Below are 21555 nucleotides of genomic sequence, written 5' to 3' on the forward strand. Positions count from 1 at the left end.
AACACACCGATGCAAGAAAAGCTATTGGACCTAAAAAACAAGGAGGATTGAACAATAAATGAAACTTAGATACTATGCCATCTCTTTGGAGATTTATATACTGCAGTTACGAATTACCTTCATCTTAGGAGAGTGACTATTGAAGCAGGATATTTTGATGCTGTTCAGCAGCACTTTCTGTACAAGCTCATATCACTTAAAGAAGTGCTTTTGCAACAAAGTGCAGTTTGGCATGTTCTCAAAAAAGTGCTTTTCAAATGGTGCTGAAAAAGAACCACTTTTTTTAAGTGGATCTTGAGAAGCAGTCAAAAATAGATTTTTTCCATTTATAAGTGGCTAATACTCATGCATGGCAGCATTTGTGTAATAAAATGAAACTGTCCCTTCCTCCTCCCCCCCCCCCCCTGCCGCATTTCTGGCAAAGATGGAGCTCTTCCATTGCTCAGCTCCTTGCCAAAAATCTCCATCGACACCTAATTCTCCTTCCCTCTCCAACAAACTCAGCAAGCCCCTAACCCTTGTCACACCAAGTGCCATCTCTCCTCTCCTTCCTCTACAGCGAGTCTCTTGCTGATGCCGTTGTCCTGTTCCTTACCCTTCGTTGCAGCTCCAATCGCCTCCAGGATAGCTTGTGAAAATTTTTGAACATTTAGGCCTAATTTCTTGTGATTTCGCAAATGAGATAACTGCAAAAGGAAAAATTGATAAATTTTTAAAAATTATTTTTAACATTTTTTTTTTTACTTTTTTCCTTTTATTTTAGTTTATGAAAAAAATATTTCTTTTGATTTTTAAATCCCCAAATGATATATTTACAAAAATATGGTTACATTTATTGCGTGTCCAATTCTTCAAACTTTGTAATACCAATTTATTTAAATTTAATACTTATATGAATGTTGTGACAAATCAAAAACTAATTTTTATTTCATTATTATTTTTTCAATCAGTAACTATTTTCAGGATAACGTTTATAATGATGGTAAGTAGTTCCAAATATTACTCATTTTATAGGTACTTAAAATCATCACTTATTTTCTTGCACAAACAAACAATACTTCTTCTTTCCACACTTATTATCAATTTTTTTAATAAGGTCAGCACCTTTCAGTTGAGCACTTTCCCATAGGTGCTGCCAGATGATGTGCAGACATATGTGCAATCCACTAACAATCAATAATATTGTCTAGGCTCCGTTGTATCCTAAAGATGATTCATTTTACTGGACATCTTGTATATAGGGCTGCGCAAAATTTGGTTCAAACCAACCTAATCAACCAAATTGAACCTTGAACTTGAAATGATTCGTTCAGTTTGAAATTTTGAACTGAATAGTTTTCGTTGGGTTTTGGTTTTGGTTGCCATAAATCTAACTGAACCGAAAAGTCAATCTCTTGCATAAAAACAAGCAAAAAACAACTATGCTGCTATGCAGAATTGCAATTGCAAGCTGCTCCCACACATCCCTTTCAGTTCCAATCTTTCAGACTATAGAGTTAGGGCTTAGGGCTTAGAAGTTAGAAATTCTTCTTCCTTCACGTTGATGGTTTGACCCTTAGCCTTAGACATTAAGACTGTTCAATCCCTTGGCCTCGGTCCTGCTGGTCTCCTCCTCCTTCGATCCAATCCTCCTCACCTTAGACAGTTTCTCCAGTCTCCTTCCTTGGTTCAGTGACTTCAGTCTTTCCTTGGTTTCAGTCTGTCTTAGAATCTCCCTGGACGAATGGAGTCGTGGAGCCCTAGATCTTCAGTCTCTCTTGCTGTCCTACATTGCAGCTTCTCTCAAGTCGCAACTGCTCTGCTACTCCTTATGCTCACTGCTCAGCTGGTAAATAGTTTATACTGCATTACCACTGTCTTGATTTGAGTGTGGAGACTGGAGAGTGATGCTGTCTTACTCTGCCTGTGATAGTCTGATTCTGATAGATAATGAAGTGATGATGTCTTTTGGTTCATTTTGCCGAGGATTTCTGGTGAGGTGAATTTCATTGGGTGGGGGAGATGCCTTTGGCTAGTACTTTCCCTCGTATTTTTTTCGTTTATCAGATCTTCATGACCCCCCAATTTCTTCTTTTCATCTTTTACAAGAATGGGCATTCTTGGAATTTCCATTTTGGGAGAAATCTAAATAAGAGAGATATTAATGAGATGGTTCTTTTGACCAGGTGGCTTGATTCTTTTCATGTTCATTTGGGGAGTGATAAAAAGGTTTGGAGTTTAGATCCTTCTGGGGAGTTCTCTTGTAAATCTTTTTTCACCTACTTGACTTGTTATTCTACTGCGTATCCTTTTGCTTTGTATCCTTTGATTTGGAAAGCTAAAGCTCCCTAAAAAATAAAAGCTTTCATTTGGACTACGATACTTAAATGAATTAATCCCTATGATTTGCTTCAGAAGAGAAGACCTAATGAGGCCCTGTCCCCCGACATTTGTGCCCTTTGCATGAAGAGTGAAGAGACTTGTGGCTTGTGCACGTCTCTTTCTTCTTTGCCTTTTCATGTTGGCTATTTGGAATAAGTTATTTGGTATATTTGGTGAAAATTGGGTCTGCCCATACACTTTGAAGGCCTTTTATACCATAACTTTTAGGGGTTTTGGCAAAGGAAAGGATAGGAAAGGTCTATGCTGTTGCACTGTTATGGCTATTATTTGGTTGGGAAGGAACACTGGAATATTCAAAGGTTGTCTACCACTAACAATTTGCTTTGGAGTAGAAGTGGTAAACCTTGCATCACTGTGGGTGTCAGCAAATGGTGTTTTTTCATTATGTTTCGCTGGAAGACTTGCAGCGGAATTGGTTGGCCCTGTTACATTGAGTTTAGTTCTCTGTTTAGGTTGCATTCTTTGTAACTAGTTTTTATTGATGTAAAGGGAGGTTCTTATTCTCCCTGTTTTTTTTTTTTTCTTTTCTTTTCTTTTCTCTTTCGTATTTTCTGATGTACATTCTTTTCTTTTAATACAATTGTTTGTTTATCAAAAAAATATTTTTAGGAGAACATGATCCGGTGTGCCTTGGAGCATCTGAGCATCTCGTTTATGCATTTCCAGCAAAGAGATTCATCAAAGGAAAATTTGCATGGAAAAACATGTTTATCAAAATATCATTTTTTAAAATGAAAACATTATTTTATCTGAAAGTTAAAACCAATTTCATAAACTCATTCCTAGAAAAGGTAAATATTTTATTAAAATATTAGTTTAAAAAAGCCAATATAGATTTTTCACTACTATTAGCCAACCGTCGGTGAATTAAAATTGCTTGTCTGATTGCGATTCAGCGGCATATGTTATGGTGCATTGAAGTGGAATTAGTTCAATTGTTAAAGGATTTGATAAAACGTTAAAGCAAATCATATTTTAAGGTTTGGAAAGGGGGGTTAATTTTTAATATTTAATGCAAGAGAAAAAGATTTAAAAAAATATCTTGAACCTATTCATTAAGAAACTTCAATTATGCTCTTGCAATATGGTACCTTACAAGATTATTTGTCTCGTAAAACTGACAGAAATGGCCTGAAAGTTTGACCATGAGAGATTTTAAATTCAAAATGTGGGTTGGATTAGGAGGGGCTTGGAAAGGCAGATGTGTTACCTCACTTGTTTAGCATGATCGCAATGTCTAATGGACTTGAAAGGGAAAATATGGAGGGGACAATACAGTAATATTAGTGAGTAAATCTTGATATCGTAATAACATAGCAAGCGACTTTTGGGAGGGTAGAGGGCAGCTGCTCCCCACACCAACCCCTATACATGATCCTTCCGTTGCAGAAGCTAATTGCATCTGTTTAGTATTTGCCACTTTATTTTTGCATGTGAGAGTTTATTGTGAAGCTGTGTTTCTTTATGTATTTGTGTAAGGCATGCATGCAAGTTCACTGATAAATGTCAAATCAAATGAGGTAGTTTTGTTATTTTTTTTTATTTTCTAAAGTGCGTGTTGTTCTGCAATATGGTTTCATTTGGAGCGCTAAGTATATGTCTAATATTTAGATTCTCGTTGGGCCTTATGATTGGCAAGATCATTCACTGGGGAAGGAAGGTACAGAGAGATACAGGGTACACAACCTTCCAAAAGGTTGTTCTTTTCCTGGACTTTATGAGTTTGGAATAGCAGCAATGCCCAGAGGAGTGGGGCATAAGGCACGCAAACTTGATCCAGGCAACATAGTTGTTGTTTATGTTGGACAAGCTGACAATGTTAGGACAAGACTCCAGCAATATGGTCGTTCTGGTGCACATTTAGAGAATGGATCTGGATTGTTCAAGGAAATATTTTCAAAGGGATATACAATTTTGTTTCGATGGGCTCCTGTAAGTATATTTTTCTGAATCTTGAAGAGCATTTGATTATCTTGTTGTATATTGGTTGCTTGTTAATGCAAATTTCTTTCTTTTCATGGGCATAGGTGATGCAAATTCATCTCAAAGGAAATGCTTAAACTAGCGGATATGATTTCATGAAACTAGATAAAAAAACAGGCCTGCATTTTAAACTGAAAACAAAGAAAAGATCATGATTTCCCTAGAAATTTCAGAATGGATGAATGAATCTTTGGGATCAGTGACAAGTAATTAATGAGTACATAAACATGGCTGTCTTATCAATTTTTTTTTTCTTTTTTTTTTTTAAGCTTTTTTGAAGTTTTTTTTTTTTTTTAATAAATAATTTCATGTTCAATATTATGTTCAATATTTTGTGTCGAATGTCATGTCATATTTCTGCTTCTATTCTTGTGGTGCTGCCAATATTACTTGTGGTTTGTTTTATAAATATGAAGTTTGAGAAGATGCTGGCTGTACCATGGCCATGAAGTGCTCACATCTTATGCATAGATGCTGCTTCTATTCTTGTAATTTGCAAATATAAAGTGAGAGATGGCTGTGTGGTTCGGTTTTGGAAGGATCTTTGTTTAGGATATTTATGCTTTTTGATTGCCTTTCCTTCAATAGTCTTACTCTATGTCCTAATGTACATATTTCTTCTTTTTTCATTTTTCATGACACTTGGTTTTCTTGAGATTTTGTTGAAATTGAATGACAGGGAGACTGAGGAACTTCCCTTTCTTATAGGTTTACCGGATTCTTTTGAGAACTCTAGTTTGGTACTTGGATTACTCTGGTATTTTTTTTTTCTTGTAAATTATTTTTCTGTCATCTTTTTCAATCTTTCCATTCTTTTCCCATAGCCAATTGTTTGTTGAGAGCTAAAATTCCTTTCAAGGTAAAGGTTTCTTTATGGATTGCCATTCTGGATACAGTTTGCACCAACAGTCTTTTGCAGCTTCAAAGACCATACATGGCTCCCTTGCTGATGTTTGCGTTATGTGTTATGCTAGTTGTGAGGATTCATCCAAGGAGGACCTTGCACTAGAGAAATAAGGTGTCTTTTAAAAAAAAAGGTGACATTTCCACTAACATATTTTCTGCAAGTGAGTGAATCACAACATCTATAACCTTTCTAAGTTCTTGAGTTCCCAACAAAATACATTTAATAGCACGAGGAGAGAACTTGTCTTGTCTAGTATATGGAACATGAACAAAAAACATGTGCAACCAAAGACATGAGGCATTATAGAGAACATGGATGTTTCTCAATACATGATGAAGAAGGGTATTTGTCCTTTTAGAACATTGAGGACATCCTATTGAGCAAAAAACAAGGTATAAGAAGAGCATCAACCCAAAAAGTTTTTGGAACATGCATATGAAGGAGGAAAGATTGTGTTATGTTGAGTAAATGTCTATTTTTTCCTTCAGCTACTCCATTCTGCTAAGGGTTATGCATACATTATGTTTGATGAATAATCGCTTTGGCCAAGAAAAATGATTGAAGCTTATTTTGAACTAATTCTAGTGCATTATCAGATAAAAAATTTTGAATACCTAAGTCAAATTGAGTTTTTATTTCTTGGTAGAATTAAGTAAATGCATTCAAAAATTCAGACCTATCTTTTAACAAAAAGATCCATGTCAGATGCTAAAAGTCATCCACGAAGGACACAAAATATTGATGACCAATCAAACTCTTGACTCTACATGGGACCTAAATGTCTTAATGAATGAGAGAAAACAAAGATTTACTATGAAACTCAATTCTAGATGAACAGATATCCTAACATTCTTTCTAAACTGACACACAGTATGCTCAAAACAAGAAACAAACTTAAACATGAGAAAAACTTCTTGTAGTTTTTGAAGGGTGGATGACCCAAACAAGTGTGCCACTTATCAAGAGAAGCAACATGAGTAGGCCTGGCAAAACAGGTCATGACCTGTTGGGTCACTCGTAACCTGCCCATTTAAAATGGGTTCGGGTTTATAGAAATCAACCTGTTTATAAACGGGTCAATCCGTAACCTGCCAATTTATAAACGGGTCAAATCGGGTTCGGGTCGACGGGTGACCCGTTTATTTGGCATATATATATGAAAACCACCCACACACTAACTCACTAAGTCTAGCCCTATCCGACTGCTACCCAGATAAAAAATAAAACCTAAAAACCCTAATCCTATTTTTCTTGCAGGCTGCAGCTCTCCTCTAGCTGCCTTCTGCTGGTGCGCTGCTTGCTGAGAATCTACGGACTGCGATCCACTCCTCAAGCAGAGCTTGAGTCCTCGTCTCCTCCACAGACCACAGTCTCCACTCTCCACTTCTCTACTCCAGTTGCTCCACGGTCAGATCAAGCTCCCTCACGGATCAAGCTTCCTCACGATCTAGAGACGTAGATCTACCATTCTACCACACAAGGTTACGAACAAATGATTTAGCAGCATACGACGAGCTCAGCTGCTTGAAAAGCTTCCTCAATGTTCCCTCTATTATCTGGTGTTTCTGGTTCTACATTGGATGTTGTGAAAATGGCGGTCAATGTCTCAAATGAATTCATCCTATTCTTTATGGTTCATCCGAAACTGAAATATGGGGTGGCAGTTTTGGATGCCATTCTTGGGACATGTGACCCTTGGTGGGACTTGAAGGTGCCCAGTTTCCTATATAATAGCATTTGCATTTTTCCTCTCTTTAATGCAATTTTGTTTTATTTTGTTTTTGTTTCTGTGATGGACAGATTGGTTTTGAGTTTGTCATTTGAGTAACCATGTCTTCTAAAACCATGGTCAATCGATCTTCATCCTCTAGTTCTTCCCCACGAGTTTCGTCTTCAACCTTATTCCCTTCTGATCGTTATGATTCTATGTATGAAGTAGATTACCAACTAGAAAATCCAAAAAACCAGCCTTGTTCCCCAATCCAAAGATCCCAAAATCACAAACCCATACTCTCTGTCTATGACAAGACCAAGTATCCTTTGAATCTCCTGAAAAAGTTCACAACAAAGACTATAGTACCAAAGGGAGTGAAGGGGCTTATTGAAGCTTCAAAATTTGATTCTCACTAGTTGATGGCAGCGAAAGCAGAACAGTTTGTGACTCTGGAATTCCCTCATGACTTCCAATGAAAATATCTTAGCCAAGGATGTGCTCATATACACATGGGGGGCGTCTAGCTCTATTTAACCTTTCACGGGAGGAAAGGTCTTCCAATCAGTTCCAGAATTGCTTTACTGGATTCTAGGTTTTGCAAGTATGAGCATGCCTGCATCGCTACCATGGTCTTAAATTTCCACGAAATTGTCGAAATTTCTATCGAAATTTTCGATTTCCATCACCCTCGAAATCGAAATGGCAGTCGATTTTTGTCTAGCATAATTTTTCGTCGAAATCTTAATGAATCATCTGAAATTTTTTTGAAATCTTGAAATTTTAGTGAAACTTGTTGAAATTTTAACTATACGATGAAATTTCGTCAGAATTCAAATGAGAAATTTAGGAGTGAAGTGAAATTTCTATCTTAAATTATTTTATTTATTTTCGAAACAAAAGATTATTACAAGTATTTTTGAAATTATATGTAAAAATAAACTTATAGTAACATTTTATTTGACCATTCATGTCTAAATTATCATTATTTGTATAATAAATGATATTTAAATGATTTATGAATTTCATTTGTATTAACTGAATATGTTTAATGTACATTGTCTTACAAATACGTTTGATACACAGACTATTTTAACTTTTTCACCTTATACAAAACATAGATGTATTTAATTTGTAATATATTAGTCTTAAAACTTATATTATTATGTGTGTTAACCATTTCTAAAGTTTTGCAAAGAATTCCATGCTTTACTACTAATTTTCGTTATTTTTTCAAATCGAAATCGAAATTTTCGTCGAAATTTCTGTACTTTTGGAGCTTCGACATTTGAATTGAAATCGAAATTTAAGACCTTGATCGCTACTATGCAAACAACATTAAATGCAGGAACGGTGAGCTTCACGATCTTTCCAAACTACTGCATACCTCTGACTGATCCAAGTATGAGAACAACTCTCAAGGTCCAAATTCAAATTGTTGGAGCTCCGCAGATCTCTGACTCTTGTGCGGCCACTCTTCATCACTAGATGGTTTACAGACTACAAAACCATTCCTTTGACCTGGTTGCACCAAGAGAAAATTAGGATGCACTCCTGGTTAAATATGATACCAGTCTCGTTCCTAGTCATGTCCATATTCCGAGACAAATATCCAGAGAAGAGCTCATCAAACTCCTTCCAGAAGCCTGGATAACCAAATATGAACAACTCCATCATATCCCCAAACCAATCATCCTTCATGATCCAGTTTACAAAACCATGCCAAATGGAGATGTCCATATATCCTTTCCAAAAACTCATGAATCCACAACTAATTCCCAACTAGTTTTCCCTACCATGACTATTCAGCCATACCACAAACCTCCTATCCATCTAGAAGAGCAAAAGGTAGAAATCAAACCATCATCCCATAGTGTCAACTTGGCAAATCCAAAAGCATTGGGATCTAATATCCCAATTCCTTATTGCCAAAGAAATGGTGCTCCTGTGTATCGGCCATACACAAAGGACGGACATAAATGGTTCGATGTTGATTGCATATGCAATGGCTGCCTGACAAACCCCATTTATGATTCTGAAGATAATCAAAAAAGAAAAAATGGGAAAAGAAAACAAAAGAAAAAAAATTCTCGGCTCAAAGAAAGATATGAAGAAGGAGATCCAACAGTAGGCTTGTTGGGAGAACCATCCAGAAAGTTCGACTACTATGTCAACTACAGAGCTGGATTGCCATATGGATATCCAACAGAACAACAAGGCGATGATAGTAGGTATCCCTACAAAGGTGATGATGTTCCTCAGGTCAATATGATCAGGACCCCAAACTATGAAAATGATTTTCCACCATTGGAGTATGAAGACCCAAGACTCAAAACAAGACATTCGTGGAAGATTAAAGACCCTGGCATCATCAATCCAGACAAATCCTCTAAGCAAATTTCTACAGTTGAAGCCACCCTCAACTGGAAATTTGAAAATGCCCTTGCCCAGAACAAAATGCTCTAGCAGATTGTTGACAATCAAAGGGAATTGGCAAATAAAGTTGACAACAGATTTGACATCACAACCATTCTCATCGATAAGTGCCAAAGCCAGATCCAGAGAGTCCATGAAGAACTCATGCAGATAATTCAGCACACTTCATCCTTCTCACCCACTTTTAAGAAAAAAGAAGCAGAAATGCAACACCTCAAAGCTCAACTGAATTCTCTCAAGCAGAGTCAGCAACAACAACACAGACATACTAGGATTGACCCGTTATTCCCACCAATCAGCTTGGCATTCAGCTCTCCTCAACTAACGTTCCAGCCAATATCAATGCAAGCTTCATTCATAGGAAGTGATTCCTTTTTGCATCTAAAGAAGAGGCAGCATATGCAATAGCAACCAACCCAAACCGAAAGGGTTGAAACAACGCAAGCCTTATCCGCCAAGAAGAAAGACAAACAAAAGATTGGTGAAACCAGTAGTCATGAACCTAATGTGGGAATTCTGGAGAAAGACAACTCCATCTCCAAGCTTCTATCCAAGCTGGCGACACCTTCCCAAGACTGTCCAAAAGAAATCCTGAAAAAGGATGAAACGCTCTTAGCTCTCCAAATAATGGAGGATGATTCGTCCCAATGTTCATTTGAAGAGGAGGATTCATCCCCTAAAGCAGCAATGATGACTCAACCATCCACTTATAGATTTGGATACGAAAATCCCTCTGATGAAGAAAAAATCGAAGACAACATCAATCTCTCTGAAGGAACTTCGTTAGCCAATCCTCCCCAAAGCTCGAATGCATCAAGTGCAAATGGTCCATCTATCTTGCTCGAAGGACTTCCACCTAATCATAGTAGTTAAAAGCGTGCCTCAGGCGCGCCTAGGCGCAAGGCGCAGTGAAGCGAAGAGGCTTGCACCTCAAACCAGGTGAGGCGAGGCGACCTGCAAGAGGTGACGCTAGGCGAGACGAGGCGCACTGGAGCGACAGGCGCAGTGAGTCGCGCCTTGTGAATTTTTAATTATTTAAAGTAGAGAAATAGCCACAGCCAGACCCATAGCCCTCATTCGACTCGAACGAACATAGCCCTAGCCCCTCTTGGCCCTTCAAAGCCCTTCGTGAATTCGTTTTGCACATTCGAACCAGCAGGAGCCTTCGCGATCCTTCGAACTAGCAACGTGAGCTCGTCTGCGAGCCTTCGAACCAGCCGGAAGCCTTCGCTACTTCGTCTTCGAGCTTCGAACTAGGATCGTGAGTTCGTCTTCGACATTTTGAAGAAGTACGACCCTTTGCGACTTCGTTTCCAATCAGCAGGAGCCCTCGCGAGTTCTTCTTCTTCTTCTTCTTCCTGCTGCCTGCTTGCTGCGTGCTGCATGCTGCTGACTGCTGCGTGCTGCGTGCTGCTTCTCTTTTTCTTTTCTTTATATGTAAGCTCAGAAATTAAATATTTTCTTTTATTAATCTAAGCTTATAAATTATAACTAATACATAATATTTATTTTTTTTACTGAAATTTACCTACTGTTTTTAAATTTGTAATATTTAGTTTAATGTAAGTTTATAAATTATAACTAATACATAATATTTATTCTTTTTATTGAAATTTGGCTACTTTTTGTCCTCTTCTTCTTTATATGTAATTACTAATTAAATATTTAGTTTAATTACTGCAAGTTTATAAATTATAACTAATACATAATATTTATTCTTTTTATTGAAATTTAGCTACTATTTTTTAATTTGTAATATTTAGTTTAATTAATGTGAGTTTATAAATTATAATTAATACATAATATTTATTTATTTTATTGAAATTTAGCTACTATTTTTTGATTTGTACTCTTTTCTTTTGATGTTGAACTATGTTGAATTGTTGATCCTTTTGGGCTAAATTTTCAATTTTGTAATTGAATTTTTTGGCATTTTAAATTCTAATATTACTAGATATTCATATGTTCATATATCAATTACCCCAAATACACATTTTATACCATTTTAATAATTGTGCGCCTCACCTTCATGAGGCGCGCGCCTTCGCCTCGCGCCTCGGCTTCAAAGACCGTTTGCGCCTCGGCTCGCCTCGCGCCTCTAACTACTATGCACCTAATCAATGGCAAAATAAGATTCTAGAACTTCATGTCTAGTGTACGGCAGAAATTATGAAAGAAGGAATCACGTTAAGAGAAGTCATCACTCGAGCTGTCTCGAAGTTTGTCGGCAGATTGAGAATTTGGTGGATTAACCTTGGAGGATATAGACAGCTTCAACTTTCACAGGTTTCAAGCCTGGATGTGTTCATTCCTAAATCTTGGAAGAATTTTGTGGAGCATGGGAAGATCACATTACCCAAGCCCGAGAAGAGTACATGAAGATTAAATGCTGCTCCCTTAAAAGAAAAGATCTTGAGAAGTATTATAATCTTATCTCTAAAAGGTATTATACTTTGTGCGGATCTGACGACGTCAATCTGAAGCAAGCTTACCTGAATAGCCTGCCAGATCCACTTGGAGAAGAAGTGCTTTGAGAACTCTAGATGAGTGGAAAATACTAGAGAATACCTTTTTAGGTAAACTCTATCAAAGTGCTCTTATGAATCTGGATGCGCTATGCAGAAAATACGACATGTATAAGAGAGTCTAGAAAGCAGGCATAAAAATTACTAAAGAATGCAAGAGGAAGGATCTTCGTATCAAGTGCAAAGGAGATAAACATTGCTCCTGCTCAACAGGAGAACCCGTAGAAGTAGATTTCCGAACACATAGGAAATCTAGAAAGTCGAGACACAAGAAGAAAAAATGGAAGTATCTGAGAACAAGGAAGCATCGAAGAGACCCAAAAAGACAAAGATGCTACATCTGCAATCAAAAGGGGCATTATGCAAAAGATTGCCCAAAGAAGCAGAAACGAGTAAGACTTGTTCAGATGTTGCACAAAAACACTGACTGAGACTCTGAGGACGGCATTGAATCGGTATTCTCTCTCGATGATGATCAAAATGATGAGTCAATCCTTGCATTCCAGCAGACATATAAGACAGATGGATCAACTGATATTTCAGACGATGAAGATGACAAGCTCGAAAGTTTCCAAATCTATGAATGCTCCAACATTCGACCTATCAAAAATGATGATTGTCCCAACATAACAAAGGAGGATGAAATTCTCAACCTTTGTTCCATTCAAGAGACAATGACAACTGAGTTTAAAATAGAAAATCATATTACTCCAGTAGCTCCAATCTGGGTACTAGCTGAAAAGTACTCAAAGCCTATCAAGGTCATTGCTCTCTTTGATATAGGGTCAGCATGCAGCTTCTTAGATCCCAACTTCCTGCCCAAAGACAAATGGAAACCGTGTTCCCAAGGTTTCAAAACTACCAATGGAGGAAATTTTTGGTGTTCAGAGAAAAAGTGTTCCAATCTACATCAGACTCTATCTTGGTCACTTAATTAAAGCCACATTTTATGGATTCAATTTGCCTGACAAAGAAATGCTTATTGGGTTCGATATTATCCAACACATGGGCAAGATCCAGTGGAAAGAACGAGGACTCAAGTTTCGAAACTATTTGCTCCAGTGGACAAGGACTCCAGTAGTTTTCCATATCACTCAAACAATGGAAGAAATCAAGGCTTAGCTCATCCAATTTAACTGTGCAGATAATCACAGTAAATTCCTGAAGAAATGCCCAAAGCCGTTATGGAAGAACCTAGAATTCTTTGTCAACCTTCCTTTCAAGAAAAATGAAGACATTAACCCAACGAAGGCAAGTCACAAAGGAATGAACCCAGATCATTATGCATTTGCCCAAGTCGAACCGACCCAATACAAGATGAAGGGTTAATTGAGCCCACCAAATCACAATGGGCTTGGGAAGCCTTTTATGTCAATAAACAGGCTGAGCAGACGAGGAAAACTCAGGTTAGTCATCAACTACTAGCCACTCAACCACTTTCTTGCTGATGATAAATTCCCATTGCCAAATCGGGCTAGTCTCTTTTCACAACTTTCGGAGGCCCAAGTCTTCTCAAAGTTTGATCTCAAAGTTGGATTTTGGCAATTAGGCATTAGCCCAGAAGATAAGCCCAAAACAGCGTTCTGCATTCCAAACTACCACTACCAATGGACTGACATGCCATTTGGGCTTAAAGTTGCTCCATCTATCTTTCAGAAGGCAATGATCAGAATATCCCAGCCCATACTCCATCATGCCCTGGTTTACATTAATGATATCCTCTTATTCTCAAAAGATGAGGAGACACATGGCAAACCTTTGAATGATTTTAAGAAACTAATCACACAATATGGGATTATGCTGTCTGAAAAGAAGATGATCATTGAAGTTAATGCTGTGGATTTTCTTGGTATGAAAATTAGCCAAGGAAAGTACGAACTCCAACCACATATTGCAACACAACTCAGCACTTTTCCAGACAATTAGATGACGACAAAGCAACTGTAGCAATTTCTTGGTATTGTGAATTACATGGCAGACTTTGTTGTCCCAAAGCTGGCAACATACACAACACCTCTACACCAGCTTTTGAAAAAGAAGGATGCACCGTCATGGGAATCTAAGCATACCACAGTAGTTCACGCTTTAAAAGCAATGGCTATGAAGTTGCCACCACTCCAGATTCCTGACAAAGGAAAAAGTATCCTTCAGACTGATGCCAGTAACTACTATTGGATGCAGCTTTAATAGAAGAAAAGAAAGATGGGACTAGACATGTCTGTGGTTACAAGAGCAGTGTCTTCAAAAAATCGAAATTACATTATCACTCCACTTTCAAAGAGATTCTAGCAATAAAAAGAGGAATTGAAAAGTTTGAATTCCATCTAATTGACCATACTTTTACAGTCAAAATGGATATGTCATTTTTTCCAAAGATGATCTATTCAAGTAGAAGATCTTACCACAAGGCCAATTACTTAGGTGGGCAAATTGGTTCTCGCAGTATAAATTTGAAGTAAAGCACATCAAAGGAAAGCACAATGTTCTTAGTGACTTCCTCTCCAAACCAGCCAATCCTCAAGTCCTTTTCCTTATGGCATCTTCATCCAACCAATCTCTTTCTAGCCTTGTCTAGACTCTCCCAAAAGAAGTGCAAGATGACCTTCTTCGTCATACAATAGGGAAAAGTAACAAAAAAATGATCCAGAGTCTGCAGTCCATCCTCCTTTCTAAATATGGACTTGTTGATGCTCCAATCAAATGCATAGACTGGCATCCACTCTTCCAATACATCAACGATCTCTGGGTCCCAACGCTGTCCTACATCAATATTCCTAAAGAAGCCTTCCTTCTCCTCTGGTATCTCGCAAGATCTTACCGTGTTGGTATGATCCTCCACAAATCATGGACATTTGCCTTCCTCACCAACCATACACGAAGGCCTCAGCAGTAGAGCTATCTTAAAGACCGGCTTCTCTTTTTCATGACAGAACAACAATGAGTTGAACACCTAGACTTCATGACTGGATTCCTTTATCTTCTTGTCACATTCCACTTATAGGGTGAAATTCAAAATAACAAAGGGGACATGTTTGTTAACATTTTTCTAGTCTGTGAAAGGATCAGAAGTTTCAATGAAAATCCCTTTGCTGACCCACACTTGTCGGCACGTGATTGGATTAATACTAGAAAAAGCCTTTGTTATATTAACCATGTTAGTCTAGACAAGTTACCACAAGACCTGTTCAACCCAGTTCATTTCCAAGATGACGGAAGGGCCAAAAATACTCATTACCCCGCACTGTTCCCTCATTTTTATAGCATATATCTCATGAACAGGCTGACACTTTACTACGTGGAACAGACTAGCATCAATGGAGGCATTGTTGACTTGAAGGTCCTGGCAGTTTATCCTGAAGAAGAGGAAGAAGACTACAGAGCCAAACACAAGCCCTAATCCGACCCCTGACAAGATCACATGACCGTTTATCTTTAGCTTTTGCTTTATGTCCTTGTCAATGTGGAATCTTTTGCTTTATGTCTTTGTCGGTGTGTAAGCGTTTGCTTTATGTCTTTGTTAGTGTGTAAGCTTTTGCTTTATCCGGTTGTAAGCTTTACTTTAGAAAAAGCAAAAGGTATGTTGTATATAGTTTTGGCTTTTGTAAAGGAGATAAAGGAAAAAGAATATGCCAAGATGCCAAGACATATTCCCTCTCTCCTTATCTATATAAGGATATGGTTAGGAAGTTGAGAGGCAGAACCAGTCGGAGCTTCTAAGTTCGTTATAAGAAGTTCTCTAGTCTCCTCCTTTGTAATCTCTCTTTCTGGTAATGGAATATCTCTCAGTGTGTTTGTTCTAAAATACTCTCTCTCTCTTCCGCTCTATCTTGCTCACCATCCTACACTGAGTGCCCAATTGGTATCAGAACCATGGCAGCTTAGAGACTTCTTCGGAGCCTCTATCATTCCTGGAATGATGGATCTCTTTGTTCACCTACAAAGGTTCTAGTTCTACACTAAGTATGCTTTGTGGTTGCCACATTTATGTGGATCCTTCACACCAGAATGGTAATGAACAAAACACTAGACACTTTGCTTCTATCCTAATACCCTTGTCCTATTGATAATATATTAGGTAGAAAGTATTGATTCTGTATAAATGATTTTATTTTGTTGAAATTATTAGGGAGTAAGACCTAAGTTGCCCTTGACCTGTTGAAGGCCGTGAAGAGGCTATGTTTGGTCAGGTCTAATTGGCTTCTCTGGTAGTGAAAACAAAAGAAGAACACTTAGACGGATTCATTGCTTCATTTCTTGATGATAGATGCAAGACATAGTTATTAGGACTGAATATGTCCATCATATCTACACAAAGGTGAGCAGAAGGTCTATTATTCAAAGGTTGTGAGAAGGGGTTCTGAGTTTGTCATTTGAGTAACCATGTCTTCTAAAGTACCCTCTTCCCCCCAGTGTAGGATCGTGAACAAGATAGAGCGGAAGAGAGAGAGAGTATTTTAGAACAAACACACTGAGAGATATTCTATTACTAGAAAGAGAGATTACAAGGGAGGAGACTAGAGAACTACTTATAATAGACTTAGAAGCTCCTACTGGTTCTGCCTCTCAACTTCTTAACCATATCCTTATATAGATGAGGAGAGAGTAAATATGCCTTGGCATCTTGGCATATTCTCTTTTCTTTATCTCCTTTACAAAAGCCAAAACAATATACACCACACCTTTTGCTTTTTCTAAAGTAAAGCTTACAACCGGATAAAGCAAAAGCTTGCACACTGACAAAGACATAAAACAAAAGATTCCACGTTGACAAGGACATAAAGCAAAAGCTAAAGATAAACAGTCATGTGATCTTGTCAGGGGTCGAATTAGGGCTTGTGTTTGGCTCTGTAGTCTTCTTCCTCTTCTTCAGGATAAACTGCCGAGACCTCTAGGTCATCAATGCCTCCATTGGTGCCAGTCTGTTCCATATAGTAAAGTGCCAGGCTGTTCGTGAGATATATGCTATAAAAATGAGGGAACCATACGGGGTAATGAGTATTTTTGGCCCATCCGTCATCTTGGAAATGAACTGGGTTGAACAGATCTTGCGGTAACTTGTTTGGATTAACATGGTTAATATAACAAAGACTTTTCCTAGTATTAATCCAGTTACGTGCCGACAAGTGTGGGTCAGCAAAGGGATTTTCCTCGAAACTTCTGATCCTTTCATAGACTGGAAAAATGTTAACAAACCTGTCCCCTTTGTTATTTTGATTTTCACCTTGTAAGTGGAGTGTGACAAGAAGATAAGGGAATCCAGTCATGAAGTCGAGGTGTTCAACCCATTGCTGTTCTGTCATGAAAAAGAGAAGTTAGTCTTTAAGATAGCTGTACTGTTGAGGCCTTTGTGTATGGTTGGTAAGGAAGGCAAATGTCCATGGTTTGTGGAGGATCATACCAACACGGTAAGATCTTGCGAGATACCAAAGGAGAAGGAAGGCTTCTTTAGGAAAATTGATGTAGGACAACGTTGGGACCCAGAGACCGTTGATGTATGGAAAGAGTGGATGCCAGCCAATGCATTTGATTGGAGCATCAACAAGTCCATATTTAGAAAGGAGGATGGACTGCAGACTCTGGATCATTTTTTTGTTTTCTTTTCCCATTTTTTCTTTTTTGATTATCTTCAGAATCATAAATGGGGTTTGTCAGGCAGTCATTGCATGTGCAATCAACATCGACCCATTTATGTCCGTCCTTTGTGTAGGGCTGATACACAGGAGCGCCATTTCTTTGGAAATAAGGAATTGGGATATTAGATCCCAATGCTTTTGGATCTGCCAAGTTGACAATATGGGACGATGTTTTGATTTCTACCTTTTGCTCTTCTGGATGGATAGGAGGTTTGTGGTATGACTAAATCATCATAGTAGGGAAAACTGGTTGGTAATCAGTTGTGGATTCATGGGTTTTTGGAAAGGACATATGGACATCTCCATTTGGCTTGGTTTTGTAAACGGGATCATGAAGGATGATTGGTTTGGGAATATGATAGAGTTGTTCATATTTGGTTATCCAGGCTTTTGGAAGGAGTTTGATGAGCTCTTCTTTGGATATCTGTCTGGGAATATGGACATGACTAGGAACGAGACCGGTATCATAGTTAACCAGGAGGGCATCCTAATTTTCTCTTGGTGCAACTAGGTCAAAGGGATGGTTTTGTAGTCTGTAAACCATCTGGTGATGAAGAGTGGCAACACAAGAGTCAGAAATCTGCGGAGCTCCAACAATTTGAATTTCGACCTTGAGAGTTATTCTCATACTTGGATCAGTAAGAGGCATGCAGTAGTTTGGAAAGATCGTGAAGCTCACCGTTCCTGCATTTAATGTTGTTTGCATAGTAGCGATGCAGGCATGCTCATACTTGCAGAACTTGGAATCCAGTAAAGCAATTTTGGAACTGACTGGAAGACCTTTCCTCTCGTGAAAGGTTAAATAGAGTTTGACGGCCCCCATGTGTATATGAGTATATCCTTGGTTGAGATATTTTCGTTGGAAGTCATGAGGGAATTCCAGAGTCACAAACTGTTCTGCTTTCGTTGCCATCAGCTGGGGAGAATCAAAGTTTGAAGCTTCAATGAGCTCCTTCACTCCCTTTGGTACTGTAGTCTTTGTTGTGAACTTTTTCAGGAGATTCAAAGGATACTTGGTCTTGTCATAGACAAAGTATGGGTTTGTGATTTTGGGATTTTGGTTTGGGGAACAAGGTTGGTTTTGGATTTTCTGGTTAGTAATGTACTTCATACATAGAATCATAACGATTAGAAGGGAATAAGGTTGAAGACGAAAATCTTGGGGAAGAACTAGAGGATGGAGATCGACTAAGCTAGGACAGAGATCATTTCACACAAACGTCTATAAACTTGTAGCAAATGGGTTGTTTTTATTTAGATATTAATAAATAAAAGTGAGTGTTTTTTTTAAAATTATTTTATATGAAATTTGTTAAAAATTTAAAATAAATAAATTTTAATTTTTAAATGGGTGACCTGCGACCTGCCCATTTAATAAATGGGTGGGTTAGGGTTGGCATGTGTGCGACCCGTTTAACATCAATCTGTTTATGACCCGACTCGTTTATGATCCGATCCGATTATGACCCGCTCGGACCTGGCCCGTGAACTCTTTTTGCCACCCCTAACCATGAGTAGAAATTGAGGAAGCGGTATGACTAGAATTGGATTGATCACCACCACCATCAAAATAGTACAAGCTGTCCTTCTCAAGCCCTCCACCAATCCTCTTCTTTGTTTGGAGATCTTAAATAACATAATAAGAAGGAAAGAAGGTCACAAAATTGTAGTGAGATTTTGTTAGTTGACTAACCAATAATAGGTTCACGGGAAATTTTGACACATATAAGACGGAGGAAAGAGACATTCGAGTTTTTTCCTAATTTAATTTAATTTTAATTAAAAATATATAAGAAAAGTTCGGGTGGAACTTTATTTCCACAATTGATGCGTCTCAAAAAACGCTGGACCATCTAGCGTATTTTAGTTAAAAAACGCTGGATGGTCCAGTATTTTTTAATGTTCTAGGATAGCTCACCTGCTGATACGTGAAGACCAAAAACCGCTACTTGGAGTAGCGTTTTTTGCTCTAATATTTATTTTCTTCCTCCTTCCTCTCCCTATGCAATTCGCAGAGGAGCTTGAGCGCAGAACGAAGAGAGCGGAGAGGAGATCTGTGGACGCGATCTGACATTGCAGGTGAATGTTGGGTTCGGATTGTACAATCTGAACGTTCTGCCCCCAAATACAAAATTGAAATTTGAGAAGGTGGTATATAACGAAAGGAGATGAGGTATGTTTCCTACATTAAACCCTTTTCTTGTTTTGCCAAGATTGTGAAATATGAGTTGAAATTTGTGTTAGTTTGTAGTAAAAATTGGTATTTTATACGTTGAATTTGGTTATATTGAATTAAATTTGGTGATTTGAAGCATCCGTTTGGGAACCCCCAATTTGAGGTTATGGTTTTTTCATGTTTGAATTTTTGCATATTAAATTTATTTGAATAAATGATGAATGCATAGGAAATTTTGTGTTTGATAGCATGGATTGGTTTATGTTTGTGGCTAACTGTTGATGGATTAGATTCTAGCCCATTGTTAATTAGAATTTTTTACTTGGACAAAGAGGTTGGAATAAAACAAATAATCTAGTGTTCGATATTCATTTAAAGATTAATTGATGTGGATACAGTATTTGGTGAGCATGCATTCACATTTGTAAATTTAAAAAATGAATAAGTCAAATTACCAAATCATTCTTGGTGTATTATATATTCCACTTTGCTTAAAAAAATGTTGATTAACCTTTCAAAAAAATTTTGCATTAACTTTTTATGTTGGTTTATATAGCATTAGTAAGACAAAGGCTATCGTAGTCGAAGAGAGGAGCCAAGAGATATGTACCCACTGACAGCGGGGAGGGAATAGGTCATAGAAATGTGTAGGCCTAATTGGTTGTGTAATTTGGTAGCTTCTGTCGATACTTTGGATGGATTTTGTTGCTATGGTTCCAATCTTTTCTTTACACGCAGTTTGTCACGTGATAATATATATGTAATATGTTTCATTATTTTATTTTATTTGTATTTTATTTTCCAAATTTTCGGGAATTTTTTGTCCAATAATTATGTGATATCAATAGTTTGCTAACAAGATCCGTGACTAGATAGCTTAGCTAGCTAGTTAATATGACTTATCTTCCTTTATTTTCTCTTCCATTTGAACTTCCTTGCTTTTCCTTATATATTCTCATGATTTTAATTGTCACTTCTCACTAATAGAAAAATCTAACCTAAAAAGTTAAATTAATAAAGCAGATAAAACTTAGTATTGGAAAAGCGTACGTAGAGTTTGCATTCCAAATTCCTTTATATATCTTAGCTAAGATCCTAAGAATCTTACATAATCATGATGAAATCTAACCTTGTATTCAAGGGATTTCATGTGAAGATTGTAATAATCAGTGGAAGTTAAACAAAAGTGGCCATGTAGATCCCCTTAGCCTAAAATTGCATTAAATTCTCCTTCTTGTCTATGTCGTTCATGCTTAACCTTGTCCTTTTGATGCCCAATGAGGTGATTTGAGTCTAGAGCTTCAGCTTGAAGACAAAGAGGGAAGAGCTTCTTTCTACTAATTTCCTCTGTGTGGAAGTGTCTTTTTGTTGGAGAAAAAACCTTCTAATATAGAAAAATATTTGGAGGATCTCCTAAAATCTTGAAAGGATTTCTATTCTGCTTTGTTTGGCTGACTTCTATTTGGATTGTCGGTATCAGGTTTGAACGGCTTGAGACAGCTGACGTGAAACACAGGATGCACTACGTTGAAGTGTTGCGGTCTTCTCCCCTGATCTGCCCACTTTTTCATATGCTCAGAAGCTTTCTCTAGATAGGCTCGAGCAATCTTTGCATTCTGTTTCCATTCTTTGGTGAAGATGTACGCCCTAGGACTCTTTCCTCTGTATGGCTCACCCACTGTGTGAGGTAAAAGCGGCTGCTGGCCTGTAACAAGCTCAAAAGGGCTCTTGTTGGTTGTTGAGCTCCTTTGGGCCTTGAAACAAAACTGAGCCACATCAAGTGGTTGCACCCAATTCTTTTG

The 21555-nt window shown here is 37.7% G+C and overlaps 1 protein-coding gene across 2 annotated transcripts in view; it reads left to right on the forward strand.

Moving 5' to 3' along the window:
• The window catches only part of LOC131158070 (protein EFFECTOR OF TRANSCRIPTION 2-like), a 51597-nt gene that overhangs the window by 20543 nt on the left and 9499 nt on the right, over window positions 1–21555 (forward strand). The window contains exon 2 of one of the 2 annotated variants that reach the window (XM_058112633.1): window positions 3994–4314. The exons of the other annotated variant lie outside the window; for it this stretch is intronic. Coding sequence (XP_057968616.1) covers window positions 3994–4314 — 321 coding nt within the window. The remainder of the gene's footprint in view (window positions 1–3993; window positions 4315–21555) is intronic. 2 annotated transcript variants of the gene reach the window in all.

This window comes from Malania oleifera, chromosome 6 (genome assembly GCF_029873635.1).
Source record: "Malania oleifera isolate guangnan ecotype guangnan chromosome 6, ASM2987363v1, whole genome shotgun sequence".
Classification (NCBI taxonomy): Eukaryota; Viridiplantae; Streptophyta; class Magnoliopsida; order Santalales; family Ximeniaceae; genus Malania; species Malania oleifera.